This window comes from Spermophilus citellus (assembly GCF_964194105.1).
Source record: "Spermophilus citellus genome assembly, chromosome: 7".
NCBI classification, from domain to species: domain Eukaryota; kingdom Metazoa; phylum Chordata; class Mammalia; order Rodentia; family Sciuridae; genus Spermophilus; species Spermophilus citellus.
Window position 1 is genome coordinate 164,566,334 of NC_138188.1, and position 27,582 is coordinate 164,593,915.

Below are 27,582 nucleotides of genomic sequence, written 5' to 3' on the forward strand. Positions count from 1 at the left end.
TAAGGACGGGGGAAGACCAGACCCACCTGGCGTCAGCCCCTGAGAGGAGCGGGGGCCAGCTGTCCCCAAGCGGGTTCAGATGCACAGTACAAGACCTGACTCGCTTCTGCCTCAGAGCCGGTCCTTAGAGCAGAAGGCAGGAGCTGGCTGGGGGGCACCTGGTGTGCCCCAGGCCACAAGCTGAACCGGGCAGTGCTGCGGCCAGAGCTGGGGGTGAGGCTGGACCCGCACGGAGGGCAGCCGCCGTCTGCTCTAGGAGAGGTGTGCGCCCCCCTTAGGATACCAGTGCAGGCCTGGGGCTGGGGGGCACCTGCCAAAGGGACCACGGCCGGAGGGGAGTTTGGGGGTGGTAGGATGCGCCACCTCTGCCTGTGGGTGGAGGCCTCTGGAAGGGCTGGCGCCTGCAGTGGAGGGAGTGGGGCCTGAGGGGTGCAGACACCTGAGATGGCTCCCCCAGCGGGCCAGCCTGGGGACAGTGGAGCTGCCGACCTTTAGGGGCCAGAGGACAAGCGTGGCTACAGGCAGCTTCATCAGAAAACAGCTCAACTTCATTCTATTGTTTTTAAATATTTTGTAAAATGAAGCCAATTCCTGAATGTGGTGCCACTAATATGGTTAAGTTTATTGTTTGGTGATTGTGTCAAATGTGCCTTTACAAATAAGGGCCTTGGTCTGTTCCTATAGCAGTCGCAAAATACCTGAGAACGGATGATATGTAAGCAGCAGAAATGTACTGCTGAGTGCTGGAGGCTAGAGAGAGGGGCTGGGGAGTGCTGGAGGCTAGAGAGAGGGGCTGGGGAGTGCTGGAGGCTAGAGAGAAGGGCTGGGGAGTGCTGGAGGCTAGAGAGAGGGCCTGGGGAGTGCTGGAGGCTGAAGAGTGCTGGAGGCAGGACCTGGCAGCTGGGAGGGGGAGCCAGCTGGGCTCAACAGCAGGCCACCTTCTGCAGGGTGTGGCCAGCAAGGGAGAAAGAATAGAAGAGGGGCAGCCCAGGGGTGGGCGGGTCTGTCCCTCCTGTGGAAGCAGGAAGCACAGAGCCCAGGACTTGCAGGCCAGGAGGAATCTGCCCACCCCCACGGGGAGCCACACCAGCCCCCTCAGAGGCCTCACTCTGGGGTTGCACTGGGAAGACAGCAGGTGGGGGAGGCTGTCCCTGAAGAGGAGTCCGCCAGCCCCTGGCCACCTCTGTCACTTGAAGGCAGAGGGAAACAGAGTGGACTTCTGGTCCACAGGGGAAGCCAAGTCAGGCCGCAGGGTGGAGACGTGGTCCGGGGTCCCCTCTGCTCTGTCCTTCAGCCTCCTCTTCACCAAGGGCCTAGCTCTCCGCAAACTTGGGGTTCATGACTGTCGTGGTGGCGCTCTTGAAGAGGGGGTTGTCCTGGCGAGGAACGTGGAGGTGGATTCTTAGGCACCGGGTCAACACTGGGGGGGAGCAGGGCAGAGCCCGGGCTCACGCAGTCACTGGGAGACGGGCTGCTGGGGCAGGGTGCGTGCAGACCTGCCCCGACCGCCTGCTGCCCCGACCGCCTGCAGCAAGCATGGGGCCACAGAGCACGGGTCTGTGGGGACCACCAAGGACAGCAACTTACGTTGTTCCACTGGGACTTGAGCTTCTCCTTCTCAAAGCGCCTGTACTCCCGGAGGTCACTCAGGTGGGTCAGGGCCTTCCAGATGACCAGCAGGAGGACGCCGATCAACACCACCCCTGCCACCGTGCCCCCTACGATGGCTGCAATGTTGGGGCCCTTCACGCACTCTGAGGAAGCACACATCCTGAGCATCAGTCTTCTCAGCCCGGTCAGCGCCTCGTCCCATGGAGGTCCCCGCGTGGGGCTCAGCCTCCATCACGTTGCTACAGGTCGATGAGAGAGCCCGGCCCTGGCCCCTGCCAGGACACTCACAGGCCACTTGGCCTGGCCCCTTGTTCACAAAGAAGGCGAGGCCAGGTCACTAGCCGACCTAGCCGAGCCTGGACAGGATGCCAGCCCGTGGACAGGGCCACCACCTGCTGAACTCTGGGGCCGGCGGAGTCTGCACCGGCACCCAGGTGGGAGGGTCCCTGAGGCCCAGCCGCCTGGCAGCCCGCTGGGGGCTCCTGAGCTCTGCTGGCTCACCAGGGAAGGTGTCCTGTGGTGACCAGAGCAGGACCAGCACCTGCACTCGGCAGGCAAGGCAGCTGTGGCTCCTGCTGGGGGCCATGGAACCCAGGCAGGAACCTCTAGGGCAAGCCCCGATTTGCTGGGTCCCCAACAATGACTTCTGTGGCTCCATCTGGGCCTTTACAGAGAGCTCTGCGGTCTTCTCAGAGTTTAAGGAATTTGGCTGGAAGCTGCCCCGAACCATGAGCCCATATCTGTCCATCAGAGTAACCCAGAGATGGCCATTACGTGGGCGGCTGGATCTGAAGCCAGGCCTGAGGATGGGCTGTGAGCTGCAGGCAGGGCACAGGGAGGTCTGAGTCCACCACCTCCACACATTCCCCTCTGTGGAGGGGCTTCCAGGTCTCAGATCGGTAAGAGTCCCGTGTGCTGCTGACCTGGGCTTCCTGTGGCCATCTGAGTGGCTGCCCAGCCCTGTCCCTTCAGCAGGAATGGGTGGGGTGCTGCATACCTAAAACCCAGCATCCCCAACATCTTTGGTCATTGTCACACAACATACCTCCTGACTGACTGCCCTGCTCCCACCCTTCTGCCCACTCCGTCTCTGTGCTCCGGGACCCTCTACCTACCGTTCTTCCTAACGTCCTCCACCATGTGCCGTCCAGAGAAGGCTCTGTCCACAGCCCAGACTCTCCCTGTCCACTGCGCCCATCTCCACTCTCCATGTCCTTGGCCCAGCGCATCCCTGACACCCTGTACCCACCCAGCCCCTGACAGGGCAGCACCCAGGCCTGGCGGTGTGGAGTGGTGGTCCGGATCATGGTCTTTCTGATTCTCTCATGGCTGTGTCTGGGCTGAGAACTGTCTGTGCAAAGGTGCAGGTCAGATGCCCAGCTGCCACGGGGACACAGGCCCCGGAGGCTACGTGCCAAGGCACACAGTGAAGTGGCACCCCCTTTCTCCACAGAAAAGCCCTCTCCACCATGGCTGACTTTAGGACTGTCAGCAAAAGAGTCCCTGAGAAAAAGTCCAATGTGGATAAACTTCCTGTTTTCATGTCGCCCTGTTTACCTGGCCACTGGCCGGGAAGATACCAGCACTCCAGGTGCTGGACACCCCTTACTAGTTTTCACAAACGTATCCAGTATAGTAGTTTGTAGAAATGTGCAAACAAGCCTCTGGCCTTGAGCTGGGCTTCACAGAGAGTCTACATTTCTAAGATAAGTTACAGTTGGGCTCCATGGTAACAGCTGGCAGGGGAGGAAAGAGAGGGGAGAAGAAGCTCTCCCCTTCTCAGGTGTGGTCCTTGAAGGGTTAACGTGCCCAGAACAGTGAGAGAAAAAGCTGCTTTTATGTGAACTTCTGCAGACTGAACTTCTGAGCCCCTCCCCTTACGAGCTGGGTATAAAACTCTGAAACTCCCTGAACTCAGGGTTCAGGGGATTAATTGATTACAGCAAAAGCTGTGCCCTCTGGACCTGGCTGCAGCCAAATAAAACTGTCTCCTGCTGTCTTGGTGCCCTGTCTGTCTGTCCCTACAACAACAGCGGCTCCTTGCAGTCAGGACCTTGGTTCAGCACCTTCTCCCAGGGATGGAAGTTTCTGAGCAAAACAAGATGACCCAATGTCTCCCAATCCTGCATGCTTCAGACTGCCTGCTGTACTGGGGCTTCCTACAAATGACCTCTGACGATGAATGCTGTGGGACATGCGTGCTGAGCGGGCTTGGGACGGCCAGACTCCGTCAGAGCTGGGCTGCCATCTGGCCCCACTTTTCTCTCTCTGTGTCCGTCTGTCTGTCTGCATCCCCCATTGCTCCTGCCTGTCTGGAATCTCCTGATTAGCAGCTGTGGCTCAGAGAGAGGTGAGAGGGTGCAGCAGGGCAGGACAGCATCTACCTTGTGCCCTGACACACAAGCGTCCACCCAGCCCTGACAGGACAGTGTCCACCTCATGCCCTCACAGGGTGGTGTCCACCTGGCCACCAGGAGGGCTTTGGAAAACACCACTTCCTCAGACCCGCCTTGCTGCAGGATCTCTGGACTCCTCCCAGGCTCCTAGGCCCCTGACCTGGATTGGACTGCCCCACTCAGACTCTCCGCCTCCCTGCCCAAGGCTCTCATCCTCCCCTCCAGGAGAACCCCCAACCCAGTGGCCGCAGCCCACCCTGCACTGGGCATCTGTGCCTGACAGGTGGCCCTGTGCCAGGTAGCCCCTTAGAATGTGGACCCAGAAGTCCAGGTCAGGGCCTCAGTTCACAGGTGTCACTGGGCCAGAGCCGAGGGGACAGCTGGCAGTGATCAGGGGTGGCAGTGCCTGGGCTCCTCTGAGACTCTCCAGGTGGGGACCCTGACACAGCTGATGGGCTCCCACATCAGGTGGGAGATGGCCTCTGGCCATGCAGCACCCAGGGGTCCTGTGCCCAGCATGCAGCTGCACCAGCCCTGGGACCCCTGTGGCCGCACCTTGCCCGATGCCGGTGGAGTTGGAGAGGAGTAGAGGAGAGGGCCCTGGGAGGGCAGGAGGATGCACCAGTCTGCCCTGCCACCTCTCCTGGCCAGGTGCCCTGCACAGCTCACCACGGCCGCTGCGCCCGCCTGGCCCCAAGAAGAGAGACCCTCCCACTGCAGGGCCTTTGCCCTGGGCCCGGGCGCAGGTGGCTTCACCTCGGCTCTCGTCCACGTGCATGTCGTAGCGGTTCCTGCCGTCCCGCTGCAGCAGTGTGTAGGTCATCCAGCAGCCCTCCGAGTCCCTCTCCTTGCAGGCCTTGCCCTGCCCAGGGCGGCTGGGCAGCAGGCTGCTCGTGCACGCTGCGCTGCAGTTCTTCTCGAAGGGGCCCTTCTCAAACTTCAGGCACTCGGCACAGGAGCTGCAGGGGAGCGCACGTGAGCCGGGTGCAGGAGGCACAGGGCTTGAGGGGACATAGAGGGGGTGTGTGGGTGTGTGCGGCTACGGGTGTGCAGGGTGCATAGATTCATGGGGTGCAAGCCCGTGTTGGGGCACGTGGGGCCTGCTGGGACCCTACAGGACGGCTGTGAAGGCGTGTTCTCCAGGGGTCCTGGCAGGGAGGCGGGCTGTGGCGGGGGACTCACATGTACATGCTGCAGGGAGAGGGGCAGCCTGGGCAGTCGTGGCACAGGGGTGGCTGGTAGCCAGGGTCACACTCGCACGTGTTGCAGCGGCACCGGCCGCGGCCACTGCACTCCACCCGCGCGGCGTTCAGGCAGCCTGCGGTGGACTTCCCACACTGGCACGCTGAGCCCTCGAAGTCCTCTGTGCAGTAGCACTGGCCACAGGAGCAGCTCCCCCTCCCTGGAAAACAGCAGGGGCCACTGCAGCCTCCATCCTGCCCGGTGGCTCCCTCGCCCCGGCTCCCTCGGTCCCCCCACCCCCTCGCCCCGGCTCTCTGGCTCCAGCTCCAGCTCCCTTGCTCCCAGCTCCCCGGCTCTGCTCCCTAGCCCTGGCTCCCCGGCCCCAGCTCCCTCCCCCTGGCTCACTTGCCCCGGCTCCAGCTACCTTGCCCTTGTTCCCTGGCCCCGGCTCCCTGGCCCCAGCTCCCTGACTCCAGCTCCCTCGCCCTGGCTCCCTCTTGCAGGCCTGAGGGGACAGAGCCGTGTGGGGGAGAGTGCAGCCTGAGCCCGGCTCCCCCGCCCCGGCTCCCCCACCCCAGCTCGGCCTCAGCTGGGAGTCTGCACGCAGGCCTCCTCCACTGCCCTGCCTCCCCTCCCCTCCGCTCCTGCAGCCCCCGGGGCCCTGGGGATGCAGTAACCACGTGCCTGAGTAATAGTCCCTGGGCCAGCCCTCCTGGCCCCCAGCAGCAGCATGGCCACTTGGCCATTATAGGCCTCCCATCCCACTGTGAATGGGACTCGTGGTCAGACCACGACCATCACCCTTGGACCCTCCTGTGAGTTCACCTCCCCCTTGTGGACACAGAAACAGGCCTGGCCCAGTGTCCCCTGCTCCGGCTCCTGGGGCCAGTGGCCGAGACCCCCACCGGTGGTCCTTGTCGGTGACCCAGCCCACTTACTTGGGCCACCGCAGACTTGGCCTTCGTAGCGCTCACAGTTGACATTGTCGCACTCGCAGTACTGCCCGAAGATCTTCTTGTTGGGGACGTCACTGGTGTGGCAGATGCACTGCCCGCAGATGCAGTCGCCCAGCCCCGAGCACACGATGGAGCTGTTGTCCTTCCGGCAGCTTCCCTCCAGCTCCTGGCTGCTGCGGCCCTGGGTCTGGCACTCGCAGTTCTTCCCAATGTAGCCAGCATCACACCTGCAGAGGGCGCAGGTCAGGCCCCAGGGTGGGCCGAGGACCTGCCCCTACACGGCACCTGCTCCCACCATGAGCCGGGCCAGGACTCCAGGAGGGGACCGTGCCTGACCTGGCCCGTGAGCACAGGCCTCGGGCAGGCTCCCCACAGAGCCAGCCTGTTCCAGGGGTGATGTCGGCCCACAGGTGACCGGAGCCTCAGGGGCCTCAGCAGGACGTGGCCCTGCTGCCTTGCCAGGACACTGCTCCGCTGGGAAGACTCGAGGACGGGGCTTAGCGGGACACACGGCAGAGCCGGGCCACAGCGCCCAGGGGCTCAGCACACACTGGGCGTCCTCAGACGGCACCCAGAGAAGGAGGGGGCCTGCGGACCGCCCAGGCGCCAACCCTCAGCCTCAGCGCCATGGCTGCATGCTTAGGGCAAGGGTGGTGCCAGCGACCAGGGCATGGGGACAGAGAGCACCTCAGGGGACAGAGTTGTGGAGGTGAGGACAGTGCAGGCCTGAGGGGACAGGGCTGTGGGGGAGGTGGGGACAGTGCAGGCCTGAGGGGACAGGGCTGTGGGGGAGGTGGGGACAGTGCAGGCCTGAGGGGACAGGGCTGTGGGGGAGGTGGGGACAGTGCAGGCCTGAGGGGACAGAGTTGTGGAGGTGGGGACAGTGCAGGCCTGAGGGGACAGAGCTGGAGAGGAGGTGGGGACAGTGCAGGCCTGAGGGGACAGGGCTGTGGGGGAGGTGGGGACAGTGCAGGCCTGCGAGTCAGGGCCATGTGGGGGGACAGTGCAGGCCTGAGGGGACAGGGCCATGTGGGGGGACAGTGCAGGCCTGCGAGTCAGGGCCGTGTGGGGACAGTGCAGGCCTGTGGGGACACAGCACCACAGGGGGTGAAAACCAGGAAAGCAGTCAGGAGGGAGAAGGTGGTGGTGACAAACAGGCAGGTCCCCTGGGGTCGGCCTGGCAGTTCTGGCCAGGTGGCCGCAGTTCTGGCCAGGTGGCCGCAGTTCTGACAGCTGTCTAGCCCCAGGGTGGGCAGCCTGGGCAGTGTGCGGGGGGTGGATATTACCAACAGGGGCCAGAGGGTGAGCTGGCCCCTCTGAGCAGGGGCGGCTGCTGGGGCCAACAGTCACCTCCTGGCTCTGTGGCCTGCCCCAGCCCTCTGCCGCTCTGCCTGGCCTGGTCCCCCCTCACGGTGGGGAGCAGAACGGCCGGGGCAGCCCAGGGCCGTGGGTTCTGCTTGGAGGCTCCCTGGGGCTGAGGCAGGGTGAGTGGGGTGGGTGGACGGCTGGCCCAGGTGCGTAGGGCAGTCTCTGCCCTCTGGTGAGAGCACCACCCCTCTGCCAGCCGCTTTCCGGCCTTAGACGCTCCGGGGCTGAGAGTGGCGCCCAGGTGGCGTTGCTGAGGGTCGCCCTGGCTCCGGGGCTGAGAGTGGCGCCCAGGTGGCGTTGCTGAGGGTCGCCCTGGCTCCAGGGCTGAGAGTGGCGCCCAGGTGGCGTTGCTGAGGGTTGCCCTGGCTCCAGAGCAAGAGCAAGGCCTCCTCCTGCCCTGGGGAGGGTGGGTGGGGTCCTGCGGCCACCTGCGCCCGCCTCACCTGCAGACGCCGCACTCCAGGGAGCCCTTGCCTCCGCAGAGGCCGCGGTTCTGGCTCTGGTCCCGGCACCGGCACTCACACCGGGGCAGGACCTGCACAGTCACTGTGTCCGTGAAGCCCAGCGCTCGGATGACAAAGGACTGCTCCTGGATGCACTCGGTGGCGGTGACCCGCACCTGGAAGGTGATCTGCAGAGAGGAGTGGCAGTGCTCAGGTGGGACCGTAGGTGACCAGGGTCACAGCCGGCCTCTGTCCCCTCACCCAGCCCTAGGGGACATGGGGCTTGTGTGGATGGAGGGTGCTGGCCTCTCAGATTAACTTGGGGCGGAGGCGATGTGGACTGTCCCCAGCTGAGAAGAAAGAGGAAGCACTGGTGCTCGGGGGTCAGTGCCGTGGACCAGGCAGGGAGGCCCGTGGGCTCTGCCATCACCAAGTGCGCCAAGGCCCAGACCAGGGTGAAGGGCCAAGTTGTGGGGACAACATGTCCACGCATCCTGTCCATAAGTCCAGTGTGCTAGGCCGACAGAGTCCCAGGGGAGTCCTGGGCCTGGGGGAGCTACATTCTGAGCCCGGGAAGGGGGAAAGCCCCAGTCCAGGGGCTGTCAACCAGGGGCACGAAGGTGTGCAGTCAGCCCCAGGCCCAGCAGAAGGCCCTGTACATGCTGTCCCAGGAGGGCAGACGCCACCACTGGCCACAGCGTTGGTCAAATTCAGCCATGAATGGGTCCGAATGATTTCTGCACAGTACTTTAACGTAGAGCAGGAATGTCGTAAAAATGCATAGCAAACAGCTGCAAGTCAGAACTACACTCCCCGCAGGGCATCCGGGGACATTCTGGTGGAACTTCATCAACATCTAGGAAGTAGCATCTGAAGTAAGTCCAGGCTCATATTTAAAAATGCAATAAAAGCAGACATTTTGATAAATATTAGTTCACAGAAAAAAGAAAAAAATGAATAACTTGATGACAATTTAAATCTGAACCATTAGGGAACTTGGTGACTTTCTGGTGGCTCTGCATGGCAACTGGCTGCCCCCAGGGGGCGCTGTCGTTGTGAGCGCTTCCTCTACACTGGGGGGCACCCGGGAGTTGGGGTTCTTAGGAGTGTTGGGAAACCTGCTGGTGCTCTCCCTGTGTCCTCTCCCCAGCACTGGGCACACTGTCACGGGGCCTGTCTGGCCTCGTCAGAGGATGTTAAAGGTGGGAACACCCGGCTGGCCGGGGACACTGCTTCCCCTCTCCTTGGCCCCATGGGAGCCTCTGCTGGTGTCACGAGATCCTAGCTGACCTCCCAGTGTGAAGGACCGAGACCCCAGCCAGGCTCACCGGGACGTTGATCTGCACGCCGTCACAGTCCCCTCGGGGCTGGCCCTTGTGTGATTCTCCGTTACTGCAGAAGGAGTCGTAGGAGACCCTCAGGGTGTCGGGGATGGTGCCGTGTTCCAGGAACACCCTGGAGGAGAGTTTCTGCAGGCAGAGAGGCCTGCTCAGGGTGCTTCCCGCTGCCCAGCCCTCTGGCCGTGGACCTGCCTCTCTCCTCCCGGCCCCACATGGGTAAATGACACACAGCAGGATGTGCCAGGGACCGGAGGGCAGCACTGCCAGTGCTGCAGGCCTGCCTTCAAGACAGGCCACCTGCCAGGACCCACATGGACCGGGCCCTGAGCCCCGTGAGGATGTCCTCTCAGCACCGAATCCCAGCGTCAGCACAGGGGGCAGGAGAGATTGATGAGGGGGATGGACGTGGACAGAGACAGAGAGATGGAGAGGGCCACACCAGGAGGAGAGCTGCAGCAGAGCTCACCCAGTCGTCACGTGAAGACAGAGACGCGGGCAGTGGCCAGGGCACAGGAGGCCTGCCGGGGTCCAGAGCTCACCAGAGGTGAGAGGCCGACGGGCCTCCTGCAGGCCTCTGTCCAATCTGGGGCAGCAGCGCTCGGGAGCCTGCCTGCTGTGTGCCGCAGGCCTGGCCTGCCTGTGTCAGGCACCACTCGGATGCATGCCCTGGTCCACAAGGACCAGGGGTCCCCCAGGGAGCCATCCTGGGCTGCAGGTGGATGACCCACACTAAGGGGGAGGACCCCTGAGGGGCTTGCCCAGGGCAGGGTAGGGCTGGACCCAGGTCCACCATGGTGATTTCCAGGGCTTCCATCCCTTCTGGAATGCCACATCTGGCCCCCAGCCGTCCACCTCCCACTGCTTCATGGCCACCAGCCAGCAGAGCCCGGGTGACAAGGGCCTGGGGCCTGTGTTTCAGGAGGGTCCCTGGGGGTCTGGGGTGGCACCAGCCACACCATTATTGAGAGGACACAGAGCTGGCTGTGTCCAGGAGGCTGAGTGGGTCCTGCAGGGGCTGCAGGAGGCCACGGCTGGGCCCTGTGATGCAGCCCTCCCCCACCTCTGCTGACCAGCAGCTGGGAGGACAGGATTGGCCACCCGAGGGGTCCAGGCCCCGGCCCACCCTGCGGGGCAGTGGAGGGGACTCACGTTGTAGGCATCCTTGATGAGCTGCACCACGTTGCTGGAGTCCTCAGACAGCTCCCCCACAGCCGACTTGGGGATGATCTCTGTGAGTTTCTGTGGGTGAAAAGGCCGGGCAGGGGGCAGCTGGCACCTGGCGGTGCACGAGCACCGGGCACGTGTGGCACCCGCTGACCCACCGGCCCTCGGGGAGAGACAGCCCTCAGCAGAGGCTCTGCTCGCTCTGTGTTTAAGTGCCCCTACCCTGGTGGACTTGCAGCTGGTGACGTGGCTGAACTGGGGACACACGCCCTGTTCAGCCGGGTGCCATCCCCAGCACACCAACCCAGCAGACAGCAGCACCGCGAGCAGGGATGGGGGGGGGCGGCTCTGAGCGTGTGGTGGGTGTGGTTTGATTTTGACAGGGACTGTGTGCATGACCCCGTGACAGCTCTGGTAGACCCGTCCTGCTGTCCAGTGTCCATGGTGGGGGCCACACGGAGCCTGGATGACAGATGGACCAGTCCCTCCCACACCCACCCTGCCGATTTCTCAAAATAAAAATACAGTCGCCCCTCCCCCCCCCAGCACACAGCTGATGGTTGGGCCACTTTCCTGCCCAGCACCCTCCGTGACGCCACAGTGGAGTCCAGTCCCCTGCTCCCACAGAAACGCACGCTGAGGAGGGCTGGTGGGCTCTGCCCTACACCCTCCCTGTGGCCTTGACCACCGCAAGAACCAAGGCTCAGGAGGCCCATGACCCCAAGGCACAGAGGTGGTGGGCTTGGGACTCGGGTCTCCTGTCTGCACCCTGCTGCTCCCTGGAACGATGCCTGCAGAGCCCTGGGACCAGCTGCAACCCCACAAGAGGGGACCTCACAGGTGGAGACATGGGGCTGTGATGTCCCGATGGCGGGCAGGCCTCCTGCCTGCTACCCGCTGTCTGCCCTGTGCTGAGCTGAGCCACGGTCCTGGCAGCCTGGCAAGCTCCACTACCCACTCTGGAGGGCTGCTGGACACCTGCCCCACCCCGTGTCCCCGTGTCCTGTTCCTCTCTGGAGCCCGGCACACCTGGCCGCGGGAATGCTGGTGGCTGCCAGCCCCCGTACACCTCGGCCGTGTGAGACTCACACCTGTGACTGCCTCGGACGCAGGACCCTTGCTCGGCAGTGAGCGCTCTATAAAAGCACCCGCCTTCCCGGGCCTTGTGGGCTCTTCCTGCCCAGACTCTACATCCACCCTCAGCCCTGACCTGCAGAGGGGCAGCACAGAGCACAGGTGGGAGGGCAGAGGCACACAGCTGGATTTCACGTTCGTCCCCTGGAGGAGGGTGGTGGAGGTGACCGGGATGCAGTCTCAGCTAAGGAAAGGTCTCTGCCACCCAAGGATAACTCTTCCCACGGGGCAGCTGCTCTGAGCTCACTGCGGGGGGGCTCAGGACTGTGAGGGTCCTCCCAGGGGTGTTGTCGCCCCTGAGGGAGGAAGCTGAGGATTCATGCTAACAAACAGGCCCAGGTGGCCCAGCGGTAATGGAGCTGTGATGTGGGGCCGGCCGGCCAGGCCTGTCCACTCTGAAGAACTGGTCATTAGGCGGTATAAATATGATGACCACCTTCCTCTGCTCAGGCTCCTGCACCGTCTCCTTCTGGCCTCAGGACCAGGTGCTGGGCAGCTGCTGGGAGCAGAGCGCTCCTCTAGGAGTGAGGTGCAGCACTTCCCCTTGTACCCAATCCCTGCTGCAGGGTAAAGGGCTGTCCACGCCCTGCACACTGTAGACAGGGCTGGCCCCGGGAGGTAACCTCAGAACGTCCTGCCTGGGTTGGGGCCACTCCACGCAGCCCAACAGTGTGATTCAGGGGCCCCTTGGGCCAGGTTGGATCGGCTTGGTTTCCCAAGGGGCTGGAGGTCAGTCATCAGCCATGTTCACGCAATCGACCTGAATAAAAACCCTGGGGACCGAGGCTGGGGAGCACTATGCTGCGTGGCAAGGGCCCCTGTGTGTGGTCACATGCTGTTGCTGGGAGCCTTGAGAACTGCCCACGCCTGCATGGGGAGGGAGCCCCGTGTCCTGGACTCCGCCCCGTGCACCTTTCACTGGGCTGGCTTCAGTTTGCATCCTGCAGGCAACAGCTTGACTGTGAGGCTAGTTCTCGCAGTCCATCTACCAAATCCCTGGGCATCGACCCCTGGAGACGCCACCCGAGAATGTGGCTGCCTTCTGACAGCAGGCCAGGCCTGGGTCACCAGCAGCAGAAACGTGGGACAAGGCACGGGTCGGCCAGTGCCTGGCTGTGGCCCTGACAGAAAGAGATGGTGCCACAGGTCGAGCAGGGGGCTGCAGGAAGCCCCCCTGACCATCAGAAACATCGGCCAGCTGCTCCTGGCTCCGGGACGCCTTTGGATCCAATCGATACTCTCTTCACAGAGGCGTGGGGGAGGCCAGACCCCTGGTTTGTGAGTTGAGAGGTGGAGGACTCCCGAGAAGACGGGGGCGTCTCCCCCAGGTTTCCATGGCCGTCAGGGGACAGGGCTCTCCAGACACCGAGCCTGGGGAGCGGGGCCTGACTCCAACTGTGCCCTCCAGCCGAGGCACAGGTAGGGGGTGCTTCCTTCCCCAGCGCTGGGCAGCTGCTTCAAAGCCGAGGGCCGGCTGTGTTGGTCCTGGCTCCTGCTCGCGGGCATTTACAGAAGGTGTGCCCAGCCCACGAGGGGAGAGAGGTGCTCTTGGCCAGCACAGCGGAAGCTCCCAGGGGAGGCGCACAGCATGGCAGGCTCGGTTCCTGCTCCCCGAGGTGCCATCTGTCTGTGCTTATCTTTCTTGGTGAAAGTGTCCATGTTCGAAGGTGTGTGGGTAGAAAACAAGAAAATTTCCCCCAAACAAAAAATTGGATCCACAGATACAAGAGACCTGCTGCATCCCGCAGAAAAGGAGACACCTCCGTCAGCATCGGGCCTCGAGGGTGGGCAGGGTCCTTGGGTCCCCATGGAAGGGTCCCATCCCCTAAAGGGAACTTCAGCCTTAGGTGGTTCCGGCCACATCCATAGGTGGTCACGGACGCCGACACAGCAGTGCACAGAAGCAGGACCCAGGGACGCTGTGGCAGTGCTGGGCTGTCCCCACCCCCCGGCCCAGGACCCAGCCCCACTGACCTTGTAGGTCGGCACCATCCTCCCAGTCACTGCGAAGATGGGCTGGATGTTATTTTCCGCCAGAGTGTGTGCCAGCTGGCCCACCGAAGGGTAGTCCTGGGGAGGGGGTGTCCAGTCAGACAGTGGCCCCCATGGCTGGGGACAAGCCTCCCAGGCCACACGGAGGAGGAAAGTGGCCGAGGCCCCCGGGCACCAGCACCAGCTCAGGCCCTGCCCGTCCCCGTGTTGTGCCCAGAGGTGGCAAAGCAGAGAGGAGACACAGCTGGAGAACATGGAGAACAGCTGTGCCAGGGCACGTGGCCGCTCCTGCTTCCCAACACTGACCAGCGCGTGAGCAGCCCTGTGGGGCGTCTGTGCCACCGTGTGGGCTGGGGAACACCCAGGGCCCTACCAGGGCAGTCTGGGACACGTTGCTCACCACAGTGGCGCCCAGAGACCATGGTCAAGGTCAGGACACGTGGATCACACCCACAACAGCCCTCAGAGTCTGTGGGCTCCGGGTGGGGGACCCCTGAGCTGACCATCTCTAAAGCCCTTTGCACCACATTTGGGAGGGCAGGGGACGGGCCGCCCAGGGGTGGGGACACTATTAGGTGGATGAAGGTGACTTGGGCACAGAGCACCACACAGCCCGCATGAGCGAAATGAACCCCAGTCAGGCACCCACAGAACCGCCTGTCCATCAGCAGGGTCTCCTGGCCAATCCTGGATCTCAGCCAGTTCCCCGACCAACTCCAGGGGGACAAGGGGCTCTGAAAACCCCTTTTCCTGCCCCCAGCCCTCCCTTCCTGCCCTAAGCCCGATGGAGCCCCCACACACTTCTTCTCAGACCCTCTTCTTACTCTCCTGGTCTGAGAGTTCTGCCCGGGAGTGGGGTCTCAATAAAGCCTCGTTCAGTGGCCTGGTGAAATCTGCCTCCTTTTGGTCGCCACTGCCTGACCTGACGGACACCGAGCCCTGGTGAGCCTTTCCTGAGGACAGGGAAGGGGCCCTGGCTGAAGCCTGGGGCTAAAGGGTCAGTTCCTGCACCTGACCTTACCGGCCAGGGGGACAGTGTGCCTGGAACCTGTCTGCAGGGCCCAGGCCCTGGGGGAGAGGATCAGGGCTGCCTGCCACCCTCCGCCTCGCCTGGCCGGAGGCAGGGTCTGAAGGACCTCACCGCGGCCACTCAGGGCTTTGGGAAGCTCCTTCAGACTTGTTATTCAGGTTGAAGGAGGTGATGTCCAGGGCCTGGGGTCCTGCAAGGCCTCCTCCCTCAGCAGAGCCCCACGCCGCCCGCAGAGGCTCACAAACTCATTGCTGCGCTTGTACAGGTTCTCCTCCAGGTGGCAGCGGCCATCGTTGGGTGTCAGGATGGCGCCCAGCTTCCCGTCGCCCGCGAAATGGAAACCATCATCAGTGGCAAACACCAGCAGCCTGGTGACGTTGCGCCAGCCGATTTCCTCCTGGGGAGAAGGCAGCAGGGGTCACGCCCGCTTCCAGGCTGGGTCCACCCCAGGGTCTCACAGCAGAGACGGGACCCAGCCAGCCCCTGCAGGTGCCTACGATGCCCCGCCAACGAGTGAGGCGAGGGAAAGGCAGACTCCGAGAGCCCCGACAGGGCTGCTGGACCCAGACCTGCCTGGTCTCGCTCCTCGCCTTCGAGGCCAAAGACCCCGCAGCCACAGACCTCGCTCTCCTACAGGCAGGCCGGCTGCCCTCCCAGGCCCCGGCCACCAGTGGTGGCCAGCGGAGGTCCCTGAGATGAGCTGCCAGCCAGGGCAAGCGACCCTGTGGCGCCTGCTGGGGTTCCCGGGTTTGGAGACGATGGGGGACCCAGCAGGGGCAGGGCCTCACCTGGCAGGCAGCGACTTGCATCATGGCGTCCAGCCCACCCTCGGGAGCGTCCAGGTTTCCAGAGATGAGCTGCTTCCCAACCTCAGCCTGGAACTGGTTGGAGTTGCTGGTCAGCTTCAGCACGTGCCGGAAGGCGAACGGGGGCTGGCACTGCTTCTCCTTGTTGGGGCACGGGTTCCTCAGCTTCTCGGGGTGCGTGTTGACAAAGGGCAGCACTGTCTTGTCCACGAAGGACCCGAAGCCTGAGGGCACAGGGCATGAGGTGGGCAGGTGAGGGGAACAGGTGGCAGGCTGGGTCCCGGACAGCCTTGGTTTCCCTATCAGGTGGCAGGGCCAAGGGGAAACATGGCGGCATCTGTGGTCATGTGTGAGTGTGTGACGTGTGCACGTGAGTGTCTCCTAGGTGTAGCAGCTGTGTGCACGCACACACATGACCAGCACATGTGTGAGCCTGTGTCAGTGTGCTTTCTGCACATCAGGACTGAGGCAATGTAAGCCCAGCAGCGTGGGAGGCTGAGGCTGGAGGATCGAGATCAGTAACAGCGAGGCCCTAAGCAACTCCATGAGACCCTGTCTCTAAACAAAATACAAAACAGGGCTGGGGCCGTGGCTCAGTGGTCGAGTGTCCCTGAGTTCCATCCCCGGTGCCCTCACAGACTCAGAAAGGCTGAGGCAGGGCTGTTCAGGATGACACTGTGGGGACCGCAGGTGTCCCCACCCCTCCCTCTGGCCTGCCGGGCCTGCCTTTTATGGACGTGGCGGAAGCTGTCAAGTCTGAGACCCCTCAGCCTGCAGACTTGACCGTGGTTATTTCTCTGATGCTGTGGTGGCTGCAGGGTTTACAGAGTGGAAGTAATCAGCTCTGTGAGACTTCTGTCTTTTAAACATATCACAAAAGGAACAAAGGGCTGGGGCGGGGCTCGGTGGCGCAGCTCTGCCTGGCGCACACGGGGCCCTGAGTTTGAGGAGGGGAAGTGGAGCGCTGGGTGATGACCCTGAGCCTCAGGGGGCCGGTGACTGGACACGGCGCCTGGTGGGGACACAGACCCAACTCTGGCCCCGCGGGCGTGCTGGGGATGCCATGCCTGGAGCCCCAGGTCCCTGCACCTGGGGTCCTGCGTGTGTGGAGGGGTGTGGGCGGCAGAGGCCTCACCGATGCGGCCTGACTCAGTGATCTCGTTGAGGGCCTGGAGCAGGTCGCCGCCCAGCTTCTTGACGTTGATGAGGTCGTCCAGCATGGAGTAGGAGAGGTCCATCAGATAGTACAGGTCGATGGGGTAGCCCTTGGCCCGCCGGAAGGTCACGTTGAACACAGCCGCCTGACCTGCCGCCAGGGACAGAGACGGCAAGAGGCTCCTGGCCCCTCGTCCAGGGCATCTCAGGGGTCAGGAGCTGCCTGGGCCTTGCTGGCCCTCGTCCCCACCCCCAGGCCCTCCAGACCGCCCTCCGCATGGCCTCCGGAGGCTGCGGGTAGGACCCAGGACGGCCAGGCCGCATCCAAACACCGAGCCCTCCCCCACGAGGGCCGTGGGGGGCACTAAGTCCCCAGGTGGCTCCCGATCACAGGGGCAGCCGCAGCCACTGGCCCATCCAAGGGGGCTGCCAGCTCCAGGCCTGGGCTCATTCCGCCACACCTGCTCCTCGGACAGCAGGGCAGGGTGTGCTCTGAAGCCGGTGTGTGGCCCATCTTGGGTGGCACTAGTTCCCCAGTCCCTCAGTCTCTGGACTGCAGGACTTATCAGAGCCCTAACTCTGCCACAAGTTCCAGGCTTGTTGAGAGGGAGAGAGAACATTGTTTTCCAAATGTTCCTTCTAAAAACAGACAGAACACAGGGCTGAGAGGGAGACCAGACACCCAGTGCAGACATGGGGTGGGGTGGGGTGGGAACCTGCCTGGGGACAGAGGGGGGACCTGGAGGCGCTCAGACTTTGGCCAGCCCCCAGCAGCCCCAGCCTCCCCCGGCCCACCTCACACCTGGTCCACCCTAACACCTGGAGTGGGCCCACGCTCCTGGACACACAGGGTGCCCGCTCAAGCACAGCCTAGGCCCAGCCTACCTGGTCGCAGGTATAGTGTCACTTTTTGTGGGGACAGCTGCTTCCAGGCCCCCTCCAGGTCCTGCTGGGGTTCGGCGAGGCTCTTGGGGTCCATGATGTCATCAGCCGCACAGCCCTTCTTCAGCAGCTGCTCCCGGGTGTCACAGCGAACGGAGTCGGGCTCCCCTTGCCCTGTGAAGTTCTGGGAGGGGGCAGTCAGGGGTCGGGAGGGGCCGCACAGCAGGGGCTGCAGGGGGCTGCTGGACCCTTGGAACTGAAGACCTAGCCCTGTCCCCCCTGCACTTGGAATTTGGGACAGAGTCCTCAGAGGAGTTGACCGCCTCCCAGCAGCCTCTCTCTGGGCTCCAGCACACTCGGACCCTGGGGAGCTGACCACTCCCCACCCTTGGCCTCCCCAGCAAAACGCCTGGGGTCCAGTCTCCTGCCCAAAGGCTGAAGGAGAGAGTCGGCAGCTGGCCCCAGGGCAGGGAGCAGGCCTTGAGGGCCTCCCCAGCAGCTCCTCTTCCCGGGGAGCGGCTTTCCCTGGGAGCTCTCAGCCAGTGGGCAGCCCAGGCACCCCAGGCCACAGACCAGAGCCCCCGCAAACATCCTGGCAGTTCAATGGGAAATGCAGACAGAGGGGAGCAGGGTCCTGGGCCTGGGGGCTCGATTACTCTGTCCCCACAGAGGCCCCCCGGATTCCGACATGGGAGTGTTTGGTCCTGGCCCTGGGCCAGCACCCGCTGCATCAAAACTGTTCAATCACAGAGCCAGGCGACTGGATGAGCTGCCGCTCTCACAGTGCACTCAGAACAGCCCAGAAGCATGGGGTGGGCCAGTGCCGGCAGGTGGGGGCGGGGGAGGGAGGCTGACCCTTCCCGGGCAGCGTGTCCCTGTTCGTTTGACCTGCGACACTGTGTCAATGCCTTACGTACAAGCCATCGACAAGAGAAACCCAAGATGCAGCCCAGACAGAACAAGTGAGTCTCCCTGTCTTTATTTCAAATGACCAGAATGTCCCCACCCAGGCTTGGCCACACTCCCTCAGGCCAACGAACTCAGATGATCCCAGCAGCAGTGGGTGTCACTGCAGTGACAGCTGGTGACTCTAAAGCCTCTCTGTGCACGTGTCAGGACTGGGAGAGACAGGAGACGTGCCGAGGAGGCTGGAGGCCCCTGCTCAGGAGAAGGAGCCAGGGACCCTGGGAGAAGTGCAGACTCTGGGGCCAGGGCCAGGGAAGTGCAGGTCAGACCTGGGGCAGCTGTCAGTCCAGAAAGCAAGACAGTGCTCAAAAATAAAGAGGTACAGAACCCACGGGAAGGGTTGTGCCACCCGGGGCCATAGGGCGGTCACAGTGTGAACAGCACCCACAGAGCGTAGGCTACTGGCCGGTGCTGGTTTGGGGGCAGACCCATATCTGCCAGCCTCAGAGGGCCTCCCCACCAGCCAGCCCCGCTGCCGGCTGCCAGGGCAGACAGTGGCCTGGTGTGGCGAAGCCTGGCAGATGCCACCTTACCACAGTGACCAAAGTGTACCTCAACCAGAAGCCTGGGGCTCAGGGACTGGAGGTTCCCGCCAGGCAGGGCCACGGCGGGCCATGGTCATTCCCTTCTGAGGTCATCACTTTGAAACACAGACTGACTTGAGAGGAGAGCGGGCGAGGTCCCACCAGAGTCTGGCTTTTCACCACGTTCTGAGGCTGGACTGTCCCCCCCACACCTGGGTGCTGAGTCTGTCTACTTCAGGAAGTTTATCGCCCATGGCCTTGGATCAGGGCTCCCCCATAGTGGTGCTGCCTGAGTTACAGAGAGGCCTCTGGGCAGCCTCCTGCCTTCAGCACAGGCTGGGGCTGGGGCTGGGGCTGGGGCTGGGGCTGGGGCTGGGGCTGGGGCTGGGGCCGGGGCCGGGGCCGGGGCCGGGGGCTGGGGCTGGGGCCGGGGCTGGGGCTGGGGCCGGGGGCCGGGCCCGGGGGTGGGGCCGGGGCCGGGGCCGGGGGCTGGGGCGGAGGCTGGGGCCGGGGCTGGGGCCGGGGCTGGGGCCGAGGGTGGGGCCGAGGGTGGGGGCGGGGGCGGGGGCGGAGGCTGGGGCCGGGGCCGGGCCGGGGGCTGGGGCTGGGGCCGGGGCTGGGGCTGGGGCCGGGGGCTGGGGCCGGGGGTGGGGCCGGGGCCGGGGCCGGGGGCTGGGGCGGAGGCTGGGGCCGGGGCTGGGGCCGGGGCTGGGGCCGAGGGTGGGGCCGAGGGTGGGGGCGGGGGCGGAGGCTGGGGCTGGGGCCGGGGCTGGGGCCGGGGCTGGGGCCGGGGGTGGGGCCGGGGGTGGGGCGGAGGCTGGGGCCCGGAGGGGGGGGGGCGCGGGGCGGAGGCTGGGGCCCGGGACGGGGGAGGGGCGGGGCGGAGGCTGGGGGCCGGGGCGGGGGGCCGGGGCGGAGGCTGGGGCCCAGGGCGGAGGCTGTGGCTGGGCCGGGGCCGGGGCGGGGCCGGGGCCGGGACGGGGGCTGGGGCTGGGGCTGGGGCGGCCCAGGGCAGTCCTGTCAGTCTAACAATCCCGTGGCCTCTGAGCTGCTTCTGTTCCCCACCTTCCAGGACTTGGAGAGGGTGACCCTTGGTGTCCCTGGCTTCAGCAGCAGGGATGGGGCCCCGGCCAGGAGGGCAGGAGGGGCGAGGGCAGCAGAGGCGTCCACGTGGCTCTTACCAGCTTCTGGCACCAGGCGCAGCCAGGCCCCGACTGGACGCAGTCCCGGCAGGTGCTGACCTTGTACTTGGTACATTCCTGAGAGAGGGCTGGGGATACGGACAGGCAGGTGAGTGGCCCCGTGTCCACCCTGGCCTACTGTGTGGGGTGAGTGCAGCAGGAGGGTGGAGGGGCCCAGGCCAGCGTCTGCGGCTCTCCAGGGGCCCAGGAGGGGCTCTGAGTCGCCCCATGTCGGGGTGCAGAGCAGATACCCAGGAGGATATCAGAGCCACCACCTGCGGCTCTGTGGGGCAGAAGCCACGGTGGGATCCTTCCTCGCCTCCCGCAGCCCGCTCCTCTCCTCCCCGTCTGGAAACACCACGTGTGTAGTCACACCCCTCCCCAAACTCACCAGACCCAAGGGAGAGCAGCCCCACCAGGGTGAGCAGCAGGGGGCCCCGGCCCAGCATGTCCTGTGGAGGGAGGGTCTTGGTGACTGAGGGGTCCTATCCGTGGTGCCTTGGGGTGAGAAGTGGGCTTAGCCAGCCTGTGGCTAAGTGGGCTCCTTTACCTTGGGGACAGTGCTCATCGGTGCTGTGGCCCGTGGGACTCTGATGCACCTGTCCTCACCCTGGCTCCCCCAAACCCTGCATCTACCCCTGGCGCTCTGGGTGGGCTCCCCCAGACCAGTGGCCCTGCCAAGCCCCACATCCCCGTCTTTTGGGAGATGGCCCTGTTCCCTCCCCAGAAAGACTGCCATCAGGGCTCAGAGACGTCTTCCCGTTGGGCTCAGAAGCACAACTCCCACCTGGTCTGGCTTCCTGAGGCAGCAGCAGGAGGGCCCACCTCAGCTCCGGCCTCCCGCACCGGCTCTGAAAGGCCCGGCATCTCCCCACCTGGGACACGGGGGTCAAGCCGAGGCAGCTGTGTCTGGTCCCACCTTTGCACCCACACCTCAAAGCTCCTTACTGCCCTGTCTGGGGACCACAACTGTGCCCCGACCTCAACTGACCGGGGCCTGGCCAGGAGCCCTCTACTCAGATGGTCCCCTCTTGTAAGGCCACAGCTGCTCTGAGCAGAGTGGAGCAGTCCACCCGGGACACCCCAAACCAATGCAGTGGGTGAGCCCGTCGTGGTTCTGGGCAGGACCCATTTAAACACCATGCTCTCTCCTGGGCTACCACAGAAGGGCCCCCTCCCCATAAAACACTCATGACCACCAGCAGGCGAACTCCTTGGGGCCCTAGGCAGCAGGATGTGGGCAGGTGCCCCAGCGCCTCCATGCACCCCCGAGAGGGGGAGCACCACTTGGTTACAGCAAGACCAACCCACAGACCGCAGAGTCCTGACCTTGACCACAGGAAGCAGATGGGAAGGGCCACCACCTCCTTGTCACTCTGTCACCATGCAAAGCCCCAAGGTAACTGGGAGCTGGAGGCTGCTAAGAATAGTCAGTCCCCCCAGCCCCACACACCCCACAGTGGAGCCAGATGAAGGGTGCATCTGGGAGCACGGTGGGTAGATGGATGAAGGCCAAGCTCCCAGAGGAGAGGCAGAGCCCAGAGGTGGGGCTGAGCGCTGGCTGGGCAGCAGGCTTGCCTCCATGTGGGAGGCAGTAGCAGTGCCGACCCCCAGCCCCTGCGGCCCCTGGGAGGCTTGGCAGAGCCTTCCTGGGTACAAGGGCGCGTCCCTTGCCAAGATTAAGGTTCAAAGTCCTACAGGAGGCTACTTGAGAAGCCCAGGAGCCACTGACCTGCCAGACCTTTGCATCAGAGCTGCCCTTGACCTCCACCCACCCGCTGGGGAGGGTGCTATCGAAACCCAGCAACCTCAGGAAGTGGTGAGTGTCACCAAGTCCCAGTGCTGCTGCGGGCCAGCCGCCCGGGTACCACCCACCCCAAAGGAACGCCTAGTTCACCAAGAAGCAAGCTGGGAACTGAGTGGCCCTTGGAGAAACAGGACTGACCCTTCCCCACCTCGCACAAGGCCAGGGAGCTCCAGGCTGAGAGAGGAGGACCTGCCGGCACAGGGGCTGCACCCGAGTGCCAGGACCCAGAGGTGGAGGCATCAGGATGGCAGGTTCAAGGCCAACCTGGGCAACTGGGTGAGGCCCCTGGCAATGAGAATAAAAAGAGCTGGGAGGTGGCCCAGGGGCAGAGCACCCCTGGGCTCAGTCCCCAGTACAAAAAAAAAAAAAAAGAAAGAAAGAAAGAGGAGGTAAGGAAACTTGAGCTAGACCGCAGAGGGCGGAAAGCAGGTGTTAGGGTAGGAGCCTGGTGGGAGGGCAGGACACGGGTGTTAGGGTAGGAGCCTGGTGGGGGGGCAGGACACGGGTGTTAGGGTAGGAGCCTGGTGGGGGGGCAGGACACGGGTGTTAGGGTAGGAGCCTGGTGGGGGGGCAGGACACGGGTGTTAGGGTAGGAGCCTGGTGGGCAGGCTCCCACTACAGACACAGGCTGGCAACCCGCAGAACCCTAAGCCGAGCTGCCTGAGAAAACCCAGCTCCGCTGGCCCAGAGAACTTTGCATCGGAGCCTGGCCGGAGGGTCCTGCTCAGAGAAGGAAGCCACCTGTGTTGCCGGGTCAGCACCTCCCAGATAAGCACATCAGGTGGGGCCTAGGTGCCGGGAGGGGTGGAGAGGGGAGGAAGCCGGGTCCTGATGGCTACGTCCCGCTCCCCCATTTGTGATGACAGGTCTCCCCCACTTTTTTTTTAGTTGAGGTTGGACACAGTACCTTTATTGTATTTATTTATTTTTATGAGGCTCAAAGCCAGGTCCGCACGCGTGCCTGTCCACCTGCTTGTCCTGAGCCCGGGGACAGCTGTTCAAATGCTCTGCCCCTGAGCCCCAACCCCAACCCCCAGGTCTCTCCCCAGACTGGGGGGTCACGATGGCATCTTTGCTGCTTCACACACGAAAGGAGTGGTCAGCGGCTGGCTCCAGGGGCTGGAACACCGATGGGTGGCCACAGGGGCTCTGGGCAGATCTGGGGGGCAAGAGGGCCAACGGGAACACAGGCAGCAGAGACGGTCCCCCAGCCCCCCAGGGCGGCCCCCAGGTGCCTGTGAGGCGCGAGCTCGCCCTGAAGTCCCGCTCCGGCAGTTTTAGGAGCCACGGTTTCTGACCAAATGGGGGAAAATGAACCTCCAACCCATATTAATCACCATTTAGAACACTCCAGTGAAGACCCCTCAAGACAAGGAGAGACGTCATCTTTATGAGACTGGACAGCCGACCTCTACAAGCTAAAGCCGCACCACCCCAGGGAGGCAGCAGCCCCACAGCTTTTGAGTGGACATAAAGGATCGGCAATGAACACCTGCAAATTAGTTTTAAGAAATAAAACAATCAGGAAATGGAAGATGTGTGTCTCAGACGAGGGAAAACTCAAGAAGATGGTGGACCCTGAATATGGCAAATTTTGTGCATCATAAATTGCATAACAGGGGGCTGGGGCTGGGGCTCAGCGGTAGAGCGCTCACCTAGCATGTGCGAGGCCCTGGGTCCGATCCCCAGCACCACATAAAAATAAATAAACAAAATAAAGGTTCTGTGTCCAACTAAAAAATAAACATTTTTTAAAAACTGCATAAAGGAAGCTACTTAATATCTAGTGTAAAAGGTGAAGGGTGAGCTTCATCTCTGAAGAGACCTTAGACACCCATAGCTTTTGAACAGGTCAGCATATCCTAGGAAAGACCACAGGCGGTGGACGGGAGAGTCACAAAAGCAGAACCACTCTGGGGAATGGCAGAAGTCACCCTCGCCCACGGGGCCTGCCCACGGAGCACCTGGATCTCGGGCAGCTGTCAAATTGGAGATTTTTAGCCTTTATCACCCACGCCCTGCAGAATCGGGCCCAGCCACAAAACGCATGACCAACGGCTGAGGCCGCTCCGGCTCCTGGAGGAAACTGAGCGGGTGGACGGCAGGGGCAGGGGTCGTCTCCAGCTCCGAGGGAGGCAGCGAGAGTGCCCCTGATGTTCCCCGCGGCCCCGTCTGGCTCTCCGGCTTTCTGTTGTAGGCTTGACAGCCCTGTGCTCCACAGTGCCCAGGGCACTAGGTGGAATCACTTCCCCAGATTCCCAACCTGCCAGGTTTTTTCCCGACTGCCCACGTGTTTGGGGACAGTTACATCATGGGAAGGGCCAAATGGGGCCTCAGGGCCCACTGGCACCTGCTCACACACCACTCACTGGCTCCCAAGAAGCCTCCCAGGGATGGGGCAGCCTGGGTGTCCAGGCTCTTAGAGGGTCGTGGACTCTGCCCCTGCCGAGGCCCACAGTCCCCGCTCCACCGAGTTTCCATCACACTCCAAGTGCTCCAACCTCACACCCAAAGGCCCACACCCGGCACTCAGTGCTTGAAACTCCAGTGGGCAGGACTGTTGCCGCGGGGCTGAGTCCCCGCACACCCCAGCCCTGGAGACTAGAGAAGCCCGAGACCCTCTCCCCGAGCAGCGGGAGCATGCCCCTGGGAATGGAGGTCTCAGACTGGCCAGATCAGGGCATCCCAGAGGCCAGCCCTGCCCTACGTCTTTCGCCAACAGGAAGTGAGGTCATGGCCAGTCATGGCTGGGGGAGGGGCAAAGGCTGTGAAAGGCCGAGGCCATGGCACTAAGGTCAGGGTCAACTCCAGGCGGGGGCAGTGGTTGTACAGAAATAGGACTGGGCATTACCTGCAGGTCCACCCTGCTGGCTTTAGCCCGAGGTCCCCATGTCCTCCTGGGTGGGGCTCGGTGCCTGCTCCCTACTCTACTGGGGGGACAGGGGACAGCTCTGAGAGTCTCATGAAGAAGCCCTGCCAGGTCTCTCGCTCCCTGACTCTGATCCCTGCTGCCTTGACCCGGGGGAGGGAGCAGTGTGGACATACCCACCTTTGGAAGGCCTCAGGGCGGGGAGCAGGCCCCACCAGCACCTCTTCACCACAGGCTGCTCACGCACAGGGTGGGGTTCTGGACACCAGCCCTGTCCAAGGACTTGGGCCACGCCACAGGTCCTGCCCCCAGAAAGGGTCCCTTAGAAAGGCGACGAGAGGGGACTTTCCTGCCCAGGAGCAGAGTCATCGCCCCTTGCCCTGGCAAGGACTGGGCTCTAGCCACGGCCAGGGTGGAGGCAGACTCCTGCCAGGCTGACCGCACAGGCCGGCTGGAGAGTCAAGGCTGGCCCCAGCAAGCTAAGGCCCAGTCAGCACCGCCCACTGCAGCCCAGGAGGCTGGGACAAGGGGCTCACAGTCACCGGCTGCCCGCCCTCAGCCTGCTGCTGCCCGCCCTCAGCCTGCTGCTGCCTCTGCTGCGGAAGGCTCATGGCCCTGCACACTGCAGCAGAGTCCAGGAGGGGACCAGTGGTCCCCCTTGAGTCCAGTTTGTGCAGAGGAGAATGGACACTGGTCACAGTTAGGGCTCCGCCTCCTGCCTGGAGGGTGTCTCCGGGGGTCACCAGAGACTGCTGGCCACCCAGGTGCGGGCTCCCTGAGTGGGGCTTCTCCGCAGCCTGGCCTGTACCTGAGGGCGAACCTGGCATTGCCACACCTGCACTGGCAAGCCACAGGGGATGTGGCTACAGGAAGGACCACGGTCACTGCAGAAAGGGGGGCCTGCAGGGGGCCTGCTCCACAGAGCAGAGGCCCAGGCTGCACAGGGTGTCTTCAGGCCTCTCAGCCACCTGTCACCTGCAGGACAACACCTGGCCTGAGTGGACAGAGCCGTCCCGGGGAGCCTGAGGCGTCCCTGGGTCTCTTCCCCAGGGAAGTGAGACAGCTGGAGTTTGGCAACTGGACCACCCCCACTTCACAGTTGGGGAAACTGAGTCCCAGGGGGCCAGGGGTCTGCTCACTCACGCCCCTTCCAGAGGGTGAGCACAGAGTCCCCTCCCCTGCCCGGATGGAAGGAGGCTCCTCTGCAGAACTTCCCATGAGGGGCCTTGCTGCCTCGGGCTCTCTCCCCAGGTGGCCCAGGATGACTGTGACTTCAGCCTGCCTGTGTGCCCCTTTCTGTGTGAATGCTACCTGGGGTCCGGCAGCCCTTGAGCTGAGCGAGCTGGGCTCAGCAGGGAAGTCAGGGTAGGAAGCGGGCTTTTCTGCCTCTCTGCTGCCCTCAGAAACTGCCCGTGTGCTCTTGCAGAGACAGCGGCCCTGGTGGCCAGGTGCTCCACCTGTCCTGGTGCCTGAGAGCAGAGACCCAACCTCAGAGGACCCTGGTCTGTCAGATGCCACAGCCCCATGAAGGTCAGGTGGCCATGGGTCTGGGCCCTGTCGGGTGTCCACCCCTTGATCCTACTTGGGTTGTGACCCCCAGCAGGCACTGGATTCAGGGCCCGAGACGTGGGCTCAGCCACCACCGCTCAGGGACCTCTGTGAGGGCCTCTTCTGGGCGAAGGACTTCCTTCTTCATCTGCATGCTGTGGGGCAGGCTGGGCCCAGGCATCACAGTCCAGATGCCCCGCCCCCCCCCTCCCCCGAAGGCGAGCCCTCCAGCAGCTCCACCTGGAGCCCCGGCCACCCCTCCTCCCCTTCCCTGCCCAGTCTGGCCCCCTCCTCCACGCCTGGGCCAGTGTCACTCCTGGGGAGGGGGGCAACAGCGCCTCCCTGCCCACAGCTCCCCCACCCGCCGGGGTCCACCACGGAGGCTCCCTCAGTTACAGGTGCCCCTGGCACTCCTGTAGCTCTGCCCGGGGTGGCAGGCCACCTCCCCTTGCCGGGTCTCAGTTAAAGGGGCTTGGACTGCACATTCCCAGGACCCCTTCCCGCTGGACGCCCTGGACTGGGTGTCTGCACAGGTCCCCAGGGTCCACTTCAGGCCCAGAGTCGCAGGGAGTTGCTCCCCAGGAAGCAGCTACTCGAGAAAAGCCGAGCACTGAGGTGTCCCCCTTAGGACCACCCTGGCCCCGGGCCGTACTCACCCACTCTGTCTCCTGTCGGCCTCGGCTCTGGGTAGGGCTGGACTGGCTGGGGCTTGCCCAGCTGCTTGCCAGGCTGGCTCGCGGTCTCGTCTAGCGGACACAGTGAAGGCCCAGTTGTGAGGCACGATGCTTCCTGTTCTCAGTCAGCTCCTCAGAGGAAGCAGAGTGACATGTGGCTGGTTGCCCCACTGGGGCCCTCACCCCAGTTTCTCTGCTCACCTTCTGCAGCAGGCAGGACTAGAGACAGCCCCAAGCCAGGGCGGGACCTGCTGCTCTCCTGTTGGGAAGTGGAACCCTGTGAAATGGAGAACCGCTGGGGACCGCAGTCTCTGGTGCTGGTGACGGTGGGAGACCGTCTGCAGACCGGCCAGACAGAGGGAGCGCTCCTCAGCGCTCCGAGAGCACGGAGCAGGAGGAAGGAGGCCGCCGAGCGGGGCCCGGGCAGGACGGAGGCCGGGCACCAGCCCAGGATGGTGAGCATGGACCAGGCAAGAAGCCAGGCCAGAGGGCACCTCCAGCACAGACTCCAGGAGGGACACACAGCCGGGGGGACCCTCGGACGACAGAAGACT

At 63.8% G+C, this 27,582-nt stretch overlaps 1 protein-coding gene and 1 long non-coding RNA gene across 3 annotated transcripts; one reads left to right on the forward strand and one right to left on the reverse strand.

Moving 5' to 3' along the window:
• Positions 1 to 1,061: 1,061 nt before the first annotated feature.
• On the reverse strand, positions 1,062 to 27,233 carry ITGB2 (integrin subunit beta 2). The gene is made up of 16 exons (XM_081302905.1): positions 27,011 to 27,233; positions 20,522 to 20,582; positions 20,131 to 20,219; positions 17,463 to 17,643; positions 16,558 to 16,728; positions 15,405 to 15,646; positions 14,858 to 15,013; positions 13,569 to 13,664; positions 10,446 to 10,535; positions 9,285 to 9,425; positions 7,957 to 8,144; positions 6,128 to 6,372; positions 5,190 to 5,409; positions 4,764 to 4,966; positions 1,588 to 1,754; positions 1,062 to 1,376 (listed from the first exon to the last, which is right to left on the reverse strand). The coding sequence occupies exons 2-16, from the start codon at positions 20,577 to 20,579 to the stop codon at positions 1,314 to 1,316; spliced, it is 2,310 nt and encodes a 769-aa protein (XP_081159031.1). The 5' UTR covers positions 20,580 to 20,582; positions 27,011 to 27,233; the 3' UTR covers positions 1,062 to 1,313.
• On the forward strand, positions 20,101 to 22,238 carry LOC308654042. 2 transcript variants are annotated; one of them, XR_014023160.1, is made up of 3 exons: positions 20,101 to 20,239; positions 21,444 to 21,955; positions 22,101 to 22,238. It is a non-coding gene; the product is annotated as an uncharacterized lncRNA (long non-coding RNA). The 2 variants fall into 2 exon arrangements; XR_014023161.1 differs by having other exon boundaries at positions 20,111 to 20,239; positions 21,831 to 21,955.
• Positions 27,234 to 27,582: the final 349 nt, after the last annotated feature.

What these genes read in the sequence shown, in the direction of transcription:
- ITGB2 (XM_081302905.1), bottom strand. Translation starts at nt 20,579, where the DNA reads ATGCTGGGCCGGGGCCCCCTGCTGCTCACCCTGGTGGGGCTGCTCTCC. An exon ending in GCGCCTGGTGCCAGAAGCTG is followed by an intron (nt 17,644 to 20,130) that starts GTAAGAGCCACG and finishes GCCCCCTCCCAG; the next exon opens with AACTTCACAGGGCAAGGGGA. An exon ending in GCGTGCAGATCAACGTCCCG is followed by an intron (nt 8,145 to 9,284) that starts GTGAGCCTGGCT and finishes TCCTCTCTGCAG; the next exon opens with ATCACCTTCCAGGTGCGGGT.